The 13,038-nt window shown below is 28.3% G+C and overlaps 1 protein-coding gene across 1 annotated transcript; it reads left to right on the top strand.

The window, feature by feature from the left end:
- The first annotated feature begins 44 nt into the window (after positions 1-44).
- Positions 45-10,567, top strand: MrgB (MRG/MORF4L binding protein). Its single transcript, XM_043039537.2, has 5 exons — positions 45-365; positions 2,708-2,829; positions 4,154-4,958; positions 6,306-7,192; positions 9,680-10,567. Exons 1-4 carry the CDS (start codon positions 194-196, stop codon positions 6,392-6,394), a joined length of 1,188 nt encoding a protein of 395 aa, XP_042895471.1. The 5' UTR covers positions 45-193; the 3' UTR covers positions 6,395-7,192; positions 9,680-10,567.
- The last annotated feature ends 2,471 nt before the right edge of the window (positions 10,568-13,038 follow it).

Here is a 13,038-nt window from a genome sequence, read left to right as displayed (position 1 = left end):
TGTAAAATTCAGTTGGAAGTAGTAAACCGGAAGACCGATGGCGAATTTTGACCCTCAGCGCCATCTGCGTTTAGCTTTACACAGTCAACCATCTATTTCGAAAAGTGCAATGAATTCTTTTATTATAGATATAACAAGTCTTAAAAGAAAATTCGAATTTTTATGTTGATTAATTGGAATTCTACAAATATACATGTTAGACGCAAATACAAATAACTCAGGTGTCCATCTAAAGAGCAATACTATGGAACCAAACGCGGTGAACGAAAAAGAAAACGAAGAATTGCTTTCCGAAGATAAAATAGACTGGGATTGTAAAGTAGAACGAAGATTATTTTATGCAATGCGTGGTTTGAAACCTGTTGGTGAGAAGAATTGCTTTTTGTTTGAGTTCAATTTTATATCAAAATACTTATTTACATTTTTCGAAAAATCAGACATGGCTGTCCATTTTGTTAATTTGCGGTTCCTCCTCCATTATAAGTTTTTGCTGATGCTGGCTTGCATAGTATGCATCTAATAACTATTGCTTGGTATATGTGGAAATAACAAGGAAATGCAAAACTGTAAAGGTTATTTATTATTAAAGGAAAGTTACAAAAGTATAAATGAATATTGCATATGATAAGTTCATATTTTATGCACTGAATTCACCATACAGAGTGCATCAATATCATTCTTTTTTTTATTGTTAATTTGGGTAAAATCCTGGAAAAGCCCACATCTTGGCGACTTTTTTAAATCTCGCCAAGTTGGCGATTATTACTGGGATCACTGTTGCTTTTTGATTATTAAAAAAAAAAAAAAAAGACTTAAATTATTACAAATTTATTAAAATATTTTTTAATTGTATTAAAAATTCCTTACCTTCATTCTGATGGTTTATCTTTTGTCACCAGAGGGGTATACCTCTCCTAACACTCTGATAAACATCATGTGAAACCACATTCAGGGATACTTCCGTATCCTGATCTGTCATTTCAACTGCAATTGCTGAGGTGCCAAATAGATTTTAAACTTGCAATTTTTAAAAAAAGAAAAAAAACCTGTTGATATTTGCCTGGGGGTGGCCCGAGTTATACCTTTCAAGTTGGTTCCTTTCTGTGATGTTTTATTTTAGTTTCTTGTGGGCCGCTGCCGGAAGATGCCCAGACGTGGTAATTATTCTGCCATAGATCGCGATATGGAAATATCCCCCCACACTCAATCCACGCTTTCTCCATTCAAAACCATTCACCGTATTCTTTCGTTCAATCAAACTTATTTGTTCTTCACATTTAGGACATTAATTCGTTTTCGAAATTAAATTTTGATTCATATACCATTCAATAATCGCTCTCTTACCTTTTTCATTCAATATAGTTAAAAAATCACTGACCATTTTCAGCCAGTTCCGAACAGAAAAAAATTAAAAAATGAAATAATGGTTAAAAATGATATAACGATTATTCTAATTCTAACAGCATAAGAAGCATAATTAACGAAAAAATAATCCCTTTTATCTCTTCTGTAACAAAATCCAACTTTTGCGTAGGTATACATATCAAATAACCAATCAGGTTTAAGAATATTGGTGATGTGATCAAATGTTTAAAATAATCTCCTCGAAATATCTTCCGGAAACCTAGTTTGGTGAGATTTCATAAACTTGCTTGGCAAAATTTATAAACATTGCCGTGGAAAGGAGCTCTTCTAAGATCCACCTTTTGAGTAGTCAAAAATTAAAATGTTTTGTTATGTTTCAAAAATTTAGACTTAGGGCAAGTTGTACCAAGTTGTTTTGAAATTTCTAGTGGATCGAAATATATGCTTGTGACATTTGTGTATACTTTTATTTTCACGATTTCAATTAAATACTTGCTCCTAAAAATTCTCAAACCTTGAAAATTTGTTTTTCTGAGTATCAATCTCCTCGTACAAAAGCCATTTTTCTCTCTTGGTCTTTATTTATTTTTCTAAAGCTCATGTTTTTCTCTCTGAGCACCTTTCCTTTCAAGTTTTTTATTTATTGAAAATCCCAGAAGCAGAAAGTGCCTAAAACTGTGACGTACATCGCAGAACAAACGAAGTCCTGCAGAACAATCTGTATCTTGAATAAGTGACAGTGTTTTTCTGCGAACTCTCGCTTCCAGTAGTCTTGCAGAACAATCCCCAACCCTAATCTCATACATTCTTCTGTAGACCATAATGACCTGAAGGTTTAGAAGCTTCCCCTCATAATCTTGCAGTTGTTTCTAAAAGACCAAATGCTTTCGATGAAGACGAAGAAGTTGTAACAGCAGACCAGCGAATGTTTGTGTTTGTAAATGGTGCACCATCTGGGCACTTGTCCCTTCGAAAGATTTTTAAGGCAGCCCTTATTTTAATGTTCGGACCTTCATATCATAGGCATTTTATTAATAATTCATCATCATCATTACAAAAATTTGTACTTCAAAAGTGACTGAAAAAGTTATAAATCAAGAATGTTTGCCTTGGTTTAAAAAGTAATATAGTGTATCTGTGTATGATCCTGTATTTCAATAAATGAGAATATAGTATTTTAACGTAAAGTTGACTTTTTTTCGCTGTTAATAAATGCTTGCAGAACATTTGTATAAATAAGTCCTGTTGCAGAACATTAGAAAATATTCTGCTTATGGGTTGAAAATAAATTATTAAAAATTTCAATTTTTCTATTGCATTTTTCTATTTCTTTAAATTTAAGGTGTGAATCGTCACTTTATGATGGTATGCATTCATAGAAAATTTAGCACAGTTCTTGAGAGAGAAATTTCTTCGAAGGTAATCTGGAATCATTTAGATTCTCTTTATGACATGGCTGCTTTGGTAAGTGCAATTTTAATATTTTTTTTTTAATTTGATGCTTTTGTAAAAACCTGTGCTCATTTCAATTTATGCATATTTAACTTAAAGAAACTAAGCTTATAAACTAAGATGCTAATAAAAGGTTAATAAAATTGTTTCCACTTTAGTTTTCATTTAAAATATATCTGTTTTTAGGTGTATGTATTTTCCACATTCCTTTTAGACTTATGTTCTTCTGACTTTTTTTAATATTTTTAATTTTATCGTTTGAAAAAAAGTTATGTTTCAAAAAGTCATAATTCTATATTTATGTAGGAAAGGTGGTATTATAGCTAGAAGCTTAAATGACTGATAAATCTTAACCTATACAGGACACTGAAATCCTTGAAATTTTCACTGTTCAGGAATTTGAAAAAAGTGTTTTTTAATATTCAGAAAATTGAGAGAATTTTGTTTAATTTGATAAATTAAGTGCAACAAAATTTCTGACTGCTTTAATGAAAGACAAAACGATGCAGTAGCAATATCTTGGTTATCTTAGGTTTATTTTGCGAGTTTTTTTTCCATCTATACACGATGCCTTAAAAAAAACTTTTTGACACAGACTACACAGAATTTATTTTCATATGAGTAATTAATAAACAGTTTGCTAATTAGCTGTATTGGTTTTGTTAAAGAAATCTTGGAAGTTTTGTTTTAGTTGTTTTACCCTTATTACTGGTATAGTTTATTATTATTGGTTTAGTTTTGTTCATCATGGTTTTCTTTTTTGCTGCAGAAAAATGTACAGAGAAAAATAGGTCGTGAAAAAAATAAAATTTGGAGTAAGCCATATTAGAGAAATATATATATAAATGAAATAAATTTCAGAAAAAGAATATAATTAGTTAATGATTTAGAATTAAATGCTGTTTTGTATAAATAGTTTTTTCAACTAAGAAGCAAAATGATTCTTCTACCTGTAAATTTAGGGAAATATAGTACAAAGGAATTTCAAAATAAAAGAATTTTAACTCTGTTTGGCTAAAATACATAGATTAAATGGTTGTAAAAATGATTTTAAATTCTAAATAGTCCCAAAATATTAAATTTATATATATATATATTTTTTTAAAAAAGTAGATTAATAAACATTACTATTGGTAAAATTTGAATATTTGGGTCCAAATAAATGGTGAATGCCATTATACTGGAATTCTTTTATTTTCCAACAGAAGATAACTTTTATTTAAAATTTTTATATTGCTGAAATTTTTTGTTGTTGTCATTATTTCTAACTTAATTTCTTTTGTTAGTCCTTTTTGTAGCATTAAATATTTTATCATAAATGTTAATTATTTTTTAGCATGAATCTGAAATTTTACCATTTCCAAACGAAGAAGTAGATTATGACCTGCCATCTAGCTTCTATGATTTAGCTAAAGAGCAATTAAATGTCTCATTGAGTGATGTTGATGATGACAGTCGAGACTCTAAGAGTGAACATAACTACAAAGCATCAAAGAAATCGAATGCTACAAAATCAAAACAAAACGGCACACCTTCGTCGAATTCTAAAAGTACATTTGCTACGCCTGTTAGTGGTAAAAGTACAAAACAATATTTGAAAAAAAGTGAGACAAAACCTTCTAGTATTTCTGAAAGTAAAACTAGACAAGAATCTCCTTTAACAACTAAGCTGAATAAAGTGAAGCGTTCTTCAAGCCCTTTTACAGCGAAAAATTCAAAAAGTGATCAAACTTCTGTTAAGGAAGAAACTCCTGAGCCTCCAGCTAAAAAGTTGAAAACAGAAACCAGTACCCCTATAACTTCAAAGAAAACTCCAAAACCTGAGAGCAACAGTGCTTCAAAAAAATCAGCTAAGCAAGAACAAAGTACTGTAACTAAGCCAAATAAAACCGATACTCCTAGCAGTTCTTCAAAGAAGATAAAGAGTGAAAAAGACTCTTCAGTTAAGAAAAGTAAAGTCTCTACTCCTAGCGATAGTTCTCAAAGTAAAAAAAGTTCCAAAACAGAGAGTAGGAAAAGTGATCAGGATTCTTCAAGAAGAGTTAGTGACATTCCAAGTACCAAGAGTAAAAGTGATCGAGCATCAAGTGTTTCTAGTAAAGGGAGCAGGCATGAAGATTCTGACTCGTCTGTTCTTTCAGGTATATATATATATATTGATTTTGACCCAAATTTAATTTTAGATGTGGAAACTCTAAATTAAGTATGCCAGTGATGCACAACTTAGTTTTGATAAGTGGGCTGCAAAAATAATATATGTTGGCAACCAGCATAATCAATAAGGTAAAACTGTTATCGCAAAAGTGTAAAGTCTATTTTGATCCTAATTGAAAGTAACATGCACATTTGTGCAATATCTTAATCATAGTAATTAGTGAAATTTGTAAGAAATCACATTTTCTGCAAATACACCCCTGTTGCCATATTTCTAAATTTAAATTTGTGCTTATTTGATACAGAAAATATTACAAATAATATATAATTAACAGGGTTATTAATATCATTAATTTTGGTTTGTTTCTTAAGGTTCCGTTTTGTTTGTTTGTCTTTCTTAGATTATCTATCAATAAAGTTATTTCTAGAGAATAAGGAAAGAAGGATATATGAGGATTTTTGTAATTAATGGTGGTCCAAGACCACTAAAATTTGACTTGGATCGTCATTAAATCATTTTCAATGTAGCTCGACTAGTAATTTATGTGAAAGGAAGGTGTGCTGTTTTGGTTCCCCCACCTCCACAAAATAAAAGATTTCATCATTCATAATTTTGACATTTCATAGTAATTTAATTTCAATTTATTAACTTTTCTTTAAAATAATCTAATAATTAGTTCAGGCTAATAATGTAGTGACTGTTCCTAAGGATCAGTGACTTAAGTTTTTTTTTTATTGTTATTATTAAATATAAAAAATAGTTATTATTAAATATAAAAAATAGAAAAATCTAAAGAAAAAATATTGTGAAACCTAAGAAGAATAATTTTTTATCAGCTGTATGTAAAATAATTTGCTGTTAAATTGATACATTTACTCATAAATTGATTAATTTAATAAGCCTTTGACTATTTGGCTAGAGATTTGAGCTTAAATAAAACTAGCTAGTTTAATTCAATTAGTCATTTGTATGAATTAATTGAATAATTTAAGCATTTTAATTATGTTCTTTTTTAATAATTATTTAAAAACTAAATTGATGAATTTACTTATTTGATTTATGAATTATTGCCTCCGACTTTATAATTCGTGAGTGCTTGGAGTTTCAATAAAACTAGCTATGTTTTACTTAATCAGGGATTAGTTTGTAGTAATTAAATGATTTAGTTAGAAATATTAAGTATTTTAATTCTTTTTCAATATTTATTTTTAAAAAAAAAGTAGAATTGATACATTTATTCAGTAACATTTCATTAAAGTTTTGATTGCTAAATGTAAAATGCTTTTGATTTAGAAATATTTTATTATCTTATTAAAATTTTTTTCTTTTGAAGGTTCAAGAAAATCTTCACCTGCTATTAAAGGAGATTCAATTGATAAGAAAAAGAAGAAAAGTTCACCTATGAAAAGAAGGCGCCCTTAGTTAAATATTTTTTTAGGTTATAATTGATTTATTTTAGTTGTGTTTGCAACCAATTGCAATGACACTCGAAAAATGTTATGGACAATTTTTAAATGTTGTGCAATTAAGATGCGCATTATCTTTTTATTGTTTAAAGTTGAATAAAAAGGTTTAGATTTAATCTTTTACAAAGTAAGAGTAATAATTTTTCTAAATTTTTAAAATAGCTGTTTTAAAATGTGTATAATGTACTGTATGTTTCATTAATGAATTTAAAATATATAATCGATGTAATAGTTAGTTATCAGGGGTCTGTCCAGACATTTTGTGAAAGGTCCGTTTTTCGTGAAATTGGGAAAAAATTACTCACATCCTTTCAACCAGGGTCCGCTTTTATGAATTTGTGCAAATAGGGTCCGTTATTGTAAAAAAAAAACTTTTTCAAGGAGTTTTTAAATTGTAAAGACACACAAGATTATGCTCAACACTGTAAAATTATAATTAAAAAAATTAAATTTTAAAAATTTAACAACAATTGCTGCTTCTAAATTAGAGACGCAACATACAAATATTTGGTATTTAGCCTATACTGCGGAATGCAGAATATTAATTTCGGACGAATAATGGAAGAATTGTCTACCGAAGACAAAACTTAATTCGTTTACATCCATCTTTCTTGTTTTCCGCCCTGGAAAGGGTTTATTCGATTAACAAAATAATAATGAAGATAAACAANTTGCTTATGTTCAATGAGGTCAATTTTTTCACTTGATGCAACGATAATTAATTTATATCTTTGCTTTGCCTTCAAAAAAATTAGCATACCATAATATTAATAAAATGAAAATATATTAATAAAAAGAAAATTAAATAACACTTTATTTTGATGTTCGGTTGCTTTTTTTATGTTTAATAAGATAATTTTTTTAACTAGATGTAACTATAATTAATTTATATCAAATAAATGCTTATTAATAAAATGAAAATTAAATTTTCTTGAGTTAATATCTTCACTAGAAGATACTATATATATTTCTCAAATCATTATTAGCAGTCGTTACAGCACTTAAATAATTTTTCACTCGAAAAAAAAAGTCGTGGATAATAAAGATTGCTTCTACAATAATTCAAATGAATAGTGTAAGTAAGAAGATTGTAAATAATTTAACTAACTTTTATTTATTTTTTTAAGAGAAAGAAAACAATCGATACTTGAAAGAAATATAAAATTTAAAAAAGAATATAATGCATTAAATGTTTTTAGATTTCGATAATATTTATCGAGATGATAGATCTTGCCCAAAAATTAAAATAGTTTAGAGTTGAACTTCCAAAATAATGCGCAATATTTAGATATGAAGATAACGAAAAGAATTTAAAATTTTTTTAATCCATAAAATAAAGCTATTAATTAAATTTAAAAGCATATACATTATTTTAAATATATATTAGAAATTATGCTGAAATAAATATTACTTAATCAATGCAAATTTTGATCAGAGGAAACATTTTAACTACACAATAATTTGCATCAAATAACTTTGCAAATCAGGAAATTTAGAATTTTATAAGCATAAAATAATCTGCTGAATATTTCGAAAAAATAGGATCATTTGGAAGAGATTTATTGCTTAAAACCATGTGAAATTAAAATGCCTGTCTTTAGTTATAATTTTTAATATATAGCCTGACTACTTTATGACATGTGGGGCGTTTATACAACTGATATATTTCCATGTACAATTATCCAAATAATTAAATTTTTAAAGGCATAATTTTTTTTAAATTTTAAAGTTTTGGAATATTTGTTCCGATTATTACATTTTCTTTTAAAAAAATTGTTGTCTTATTCACCATATCACCGACGTCGATTCTCTCTTATCATCAGCAGATGGCAGCACAATAGTAGTCACTTATAACTTCTGAATAATATGAATGTGTTGATTTATGCTAATCTGTACTAAGAAGTTTATTATATACAATTTCATTTAAAAATTTTTAAAAAAAATTCTTCTCAATGGTTTAAATTATTGATAATATGTTATGAAGGGGAAGAAAAAAAAAGATTAAAAATACGAGAATAAGGATGATAATCAGGGACCGACTTACAGATTTGGGGGCCCCGGGCACAGATGAATTTGGGGGCCCCAGTTAAAGAGCCGATAAATTTTAGTTAACATTCAAGGTCTTAAACTTAATATTGAAAAAGTATTTTTCAGACCAAAAAAATTGCAAGTAACATGAAACCTTATTTAGAAGTACGTCCCCCAGATATTCAGAATTTAATTTAGTGAAATTGCTAAAAAAAATACAAAAATTTAATAAATATATCTAGAGGTTTTGGCTAGAATGTTAAAAATTATGAAGGAAACAAGATATTTGTACCGAAATCTGATAAAAGTAATTGAAGTCTGATAAAAGTAATCATCAACATTCGAAAATTTCTTTCAAAGGGATCTTCTACACAAGGTTTTGTATTGGCCATGTAATGTAAAAGATCATTTATTGGGAAAGGGGGCCCCTCAAATGTTGGGGGCCCCGGGCACGTGCCCCGAATGCCCTCCTGTAAATCAGTCCCTGATGATAATGATGTTAGCATAATCCCCTTGATCATAGTGTAAAATAAAAGTATTAAATAATTGTGTGAAATAAAAGTATTTTTAATTGAATTGCAGTTACATTTCTATGGTTGCTTGCGGCTTTATGATATCCATAATAATAAAATATCTAAATTCATAATAATAAAGCTCGGATCCTTTTGCTCATCAATACAAGTCAGTTAGGAAAACAAAACTAAACATATTTTTTATTTGACCAGTAACAGAGAGATTCAAATTTAATTACTCGATGCAATAATTTTTTCTTCTTCTTTTATTAGAAATTTTTTTTAAAAAATAGCAACGAAAATTGAAAACAAACGCTGTTAATACGGCTATAAATCTACCGCCGCGATGCAATCTACCCTACCGCCTGTAACTGCCGGTCAAGTAACCCGCAGTTAAGAAACCAACGGTCAAAAAAGAATGGTGGAATCGCTTTTGAACTCTCGGTCAAAGTTTCCAAACCGGGGGTTTTGGAACTGGGAGTTACGCGTTAGGTCAGAGTCAATGGTGAATACGGGGGTAAGATGCACATTATCTTTTTATTGTTTAAAGTTGAATAAAAAGGTTTAGATTTAATCTTTTACAAAGTAAGAGTAATAATTTTTTCTAAATTTTTAAAATAGCTGTTTTAAAATGTGTATAATGTACTGTATGTTTCATTAATGAATTTGTTTTTAAAATATATAATCAATGTAATAGTTAGTTATAGATCAAGAACCTCATAATTAATAGTTGTTAATCGTCAGTTATGATACGTCAAGTTACAACTGTCAGTTGTTGATACTCAGTTATCCAATTGCTAACAAATTATTTTCTACAAATCGTGTTGAAAATTTTAATAACCTGATTTCTGTGAAAAACAAGAATTTTTGTCCAATAGTTCTTCACAACTGTCATTAGAATGCATGTTAGTGTTAAAAAAATATTTTTAATTGTTAGTTGATGTTGGGACAAATAATTTTTTCTTATTAAATAAATTAAATTTTTTTGAAAACTATAATATTACTAAAAGAAAGGGATCCAGGGGATTTCTGTCAAAATTTTCCCTGAAGTATCATTTATGTGTTTCAACGCTACTACTTATGGCTCTTAAGTTTTTTATTTTCCCTGTAATTTATTAACTATTTTCTTGTTTGTTAAAATTTTACATTAAATTGTATGTAAGATGTATATTTGAAAAAACTAATTCTTTTGTTTAGATAAAACCTAAGCAACAAGTTTTCAAATTAACTTAGTTATTTGATTGAAAGCAAACATCTAATAGTATCTCTTTCTTACTTTAAAGAAAAAAATTACAATAAGTGCATTATTTATTTTAGCCTGGCACATGCATATTTCTATTTAATATTTTATTTTCATTTTTTGCAAAATTACATAAGTTTTTTTACAATATCTTTTCTAAATTTCATTTTTATCTGGATCATTTTCATAGTTAACTGAATAATCAAATTTACCACACGTGGAAAAAAGTTTTTTTTTCCTCTTTTAGACATTTTGATATTATCTTCTAAATACAACTTACAATAAATCTGATACATCTCCATCTCTATTTTGTACATTATGTAGCCAAAATAAAAGTTTTTAATGGTTATGGAATATTTTTTTATGTCTTACAATCTTTTATTGGAACATAGTTTCCTTTCCATAAACTAGCTTGATATGTTTCATTTACTATAACTTTTTTTCCAGTATAATCACATGGTTCACTGAGCTTAATTTCCCTGCTAAGTAAATTATAAAGCTTTAACACACTATAATCCAAATGCTGTATATAATCACAAACCATTTTTATCCATAATTACTAGTAGAAATGTGAAGTAATCACAATTTTGTATCCTTAGCAGAAACAGACTGAAGAACTGATAATCATTGCAAAAGTTGTAGACATAAAAATTAGTTGCTTATAATCTGCCTCTTAGTGCATATTATATTGCAGTTTTGCATTAGGTTATGTAGGGCTCAGTGCAGGTCATAGTGAAAAAAGTGATAGTGACTTAATAAAAACAGTATTAATATTCATGCAACATCCTAATAGCTTTAAAAAATTGGTTTAGAAACATTTATAGTTGTAGCTGTTTACTGCTATTTAATTTTTTTAAATTACATATAGAATACTTTCTAATTTTTCCCAACTAATAACATTGTTTAAAAAAATAAAAATGGTTGAAAAAACTCTCTGGTAAAAAAAAAAGTGGAATCACGATAGAGCCGTTAAAAGTGATTTTTTAATAAATCATGAACAATTGTCGCTACAACATCGAATTAATCAAAAATATAACACCGTATTAATATGAAATTAAATGAATGCAAAAACTGTCGAAAAACATTACTTTACAATGTAATCGTCCTGAATCGAGTGTGTAAAAAAAGTTAACTTTAAGGAATAAGGCAAGTACAGTATGGAACCGATTAATTGGGACCATCGCTATTCTGCATAACTGATTTTTCTAAATCGCTACAAAAAAACGTTTTTTTTTTATTTATTGTTAAACCAGACTAAAAAAAAAAAAACATTTGGAACTCTTATAAAGAAAACGAAGTAATACACTAGTGATTATTTCAAAAACGAAAAAATCCTATGAGGAAAAAAAATGGCGGGAAAATTTTTGGAATTTTGATTTCCGGATAACGGGTTCTGTACTGTAATAACATAGTATTAAAAAACCATAAGGAAAGGGTGGAAAAAATTGCCTAAGGTAAACACTAGAAATAAAACTAAGAAATCACGAAATCAAATAGGTCCAAGAACGATTTTCGAATAAATCATTAACAGATAGTTGTTACTGAAATATATGTCACATAATCAACATCGTAATAATTAAAATATGGAGATTTAAAAGACTGTGGGAGAAAAAAAAACTAGCAGAACTTCATTTGACTGATAGAACCAAGAAAATTTAAGGTGAATCAATTTGAAATTCTGAAAACATTGCATAAAAAACAGCCCAATTTGAAAAACTACATAGAAAGGACTGAAAAAATTCTTAATAACTGACATCAAAAGTAATAATAATAAAACCGTGAAATTACGTGTCAAAACAGACTACTAGATTCACATAACATCTTATGAAAAGGGAAAAAAATAATAAAAATTGTGCTCGCTGAAAGGCGATTTTTTACCCAATGGCAAAATGGTTGTCTAATTTTTTTTTAACCTTTATTTGTGATATTCACCTGAATTAATATTGAAAACTATCCAGTTTGAACTGTAGGTTAGAATTTCCGATTCTTCATAAAAACAAAAGTATTCAAATGATGAAATTCTCTTCTTTTTACAACTCAAGAAGTATTTATGGGATCTCTGGTCCCATATCTCAAAAATAAACTCGCCAACTGCATAACAAAATTAAATAAGTGAAAAAAAAAAGAATTCTAAAAAATTATCAAACAGTAGCTGTGCCACAGCAACACATGCACACTGTTCAACTATTACACTTGAAGAGTGACGACCTCCAAATAAGGGGTGCACAACATCAAACCTAAAACAACACCCATTTTTGCCAATGGGTAATAAAAGTAAATATTTTATTTACATTTTTCTTAGGAAGAAAAAGAACAGGGTGGCCACCCACCTGGAATTATCAGGGAATTTTTTTATACTGGAAAAAACCTGGAAATATCAGGGAAATTTGGATAAAAACCTGGAAAAATCAGGGAATTTTAAAGAAGAGCTGGAAATTTTTCTTTGATAATTTTTTTAATTTCACTAATTTAAATTATTTACTAATTTTCTTAATTTAAATTATTTCATCCATTATACCCACTTTTTTTTAACGGAAATGTATCGCCAAACAGTTGAAATATCATCAACTTAGTTATACTTTGCTTGCATCAAAATTTGCTCCATTACAGCTGTTAAATTAGAATGCCACATAAAATTCTCCTACTGTTGCTAAACGAATGCAGAAACCTTTGACCGCTATGGGACTGTGCAATTTAGGAAAGATTCTGGTGTAGGTGGAAAAAGATTTAGGATATTAGCTTCTATTTTTAAATACTGTCTTTGGGCTGAATCCATTTATGGCTCAAGTTTGTTCCGATGCTTTGGTGGTTATTTTTTTT

The sequence above is a fragment of the Parasteatoda tepidariorum genome, chromosome 10 (genome assembly GCF_043381705.1).
Source record: "Parasteatoda tepidariorum isolate YZ-2023 chromosome 10, CAS_Ptep_4.0, whole genome shotgun sequence".
Lineage (NCBI taxonomy): Eukaryota > Metazoa > Arthropoda > Arachnida > Araneae > Theridiidae > Parasteatoda > Parasteatoda tepidariorum.
Note: the sequence above shows the minus strand (reverse complement) of the source record. Positions and strands in the feature narration are given on the sequence as shown.

Coding starts and splice junctions, on each gene's coding strand:
- MrgB (XM_043039537.2), top strand. CDS start 194: ATGTTAGACGCAAATACAAATAACTCAGGTGTCCATCTAAAGAGCAAT. Junction 366..2,707: donor GCGTGGTTTGAAACCTGTTG/GTGAGAAGAATT, acceptor TTTAAATTTAAG/GTGTGAATCGTCACTTTATG. Junction 2,830..4,153: donor TTTATGACATGGCTGCTTTG/GTAAGTGCAATT, acceptor ATTATTTTTTAG/CATGAATCTGAAATTTTACC.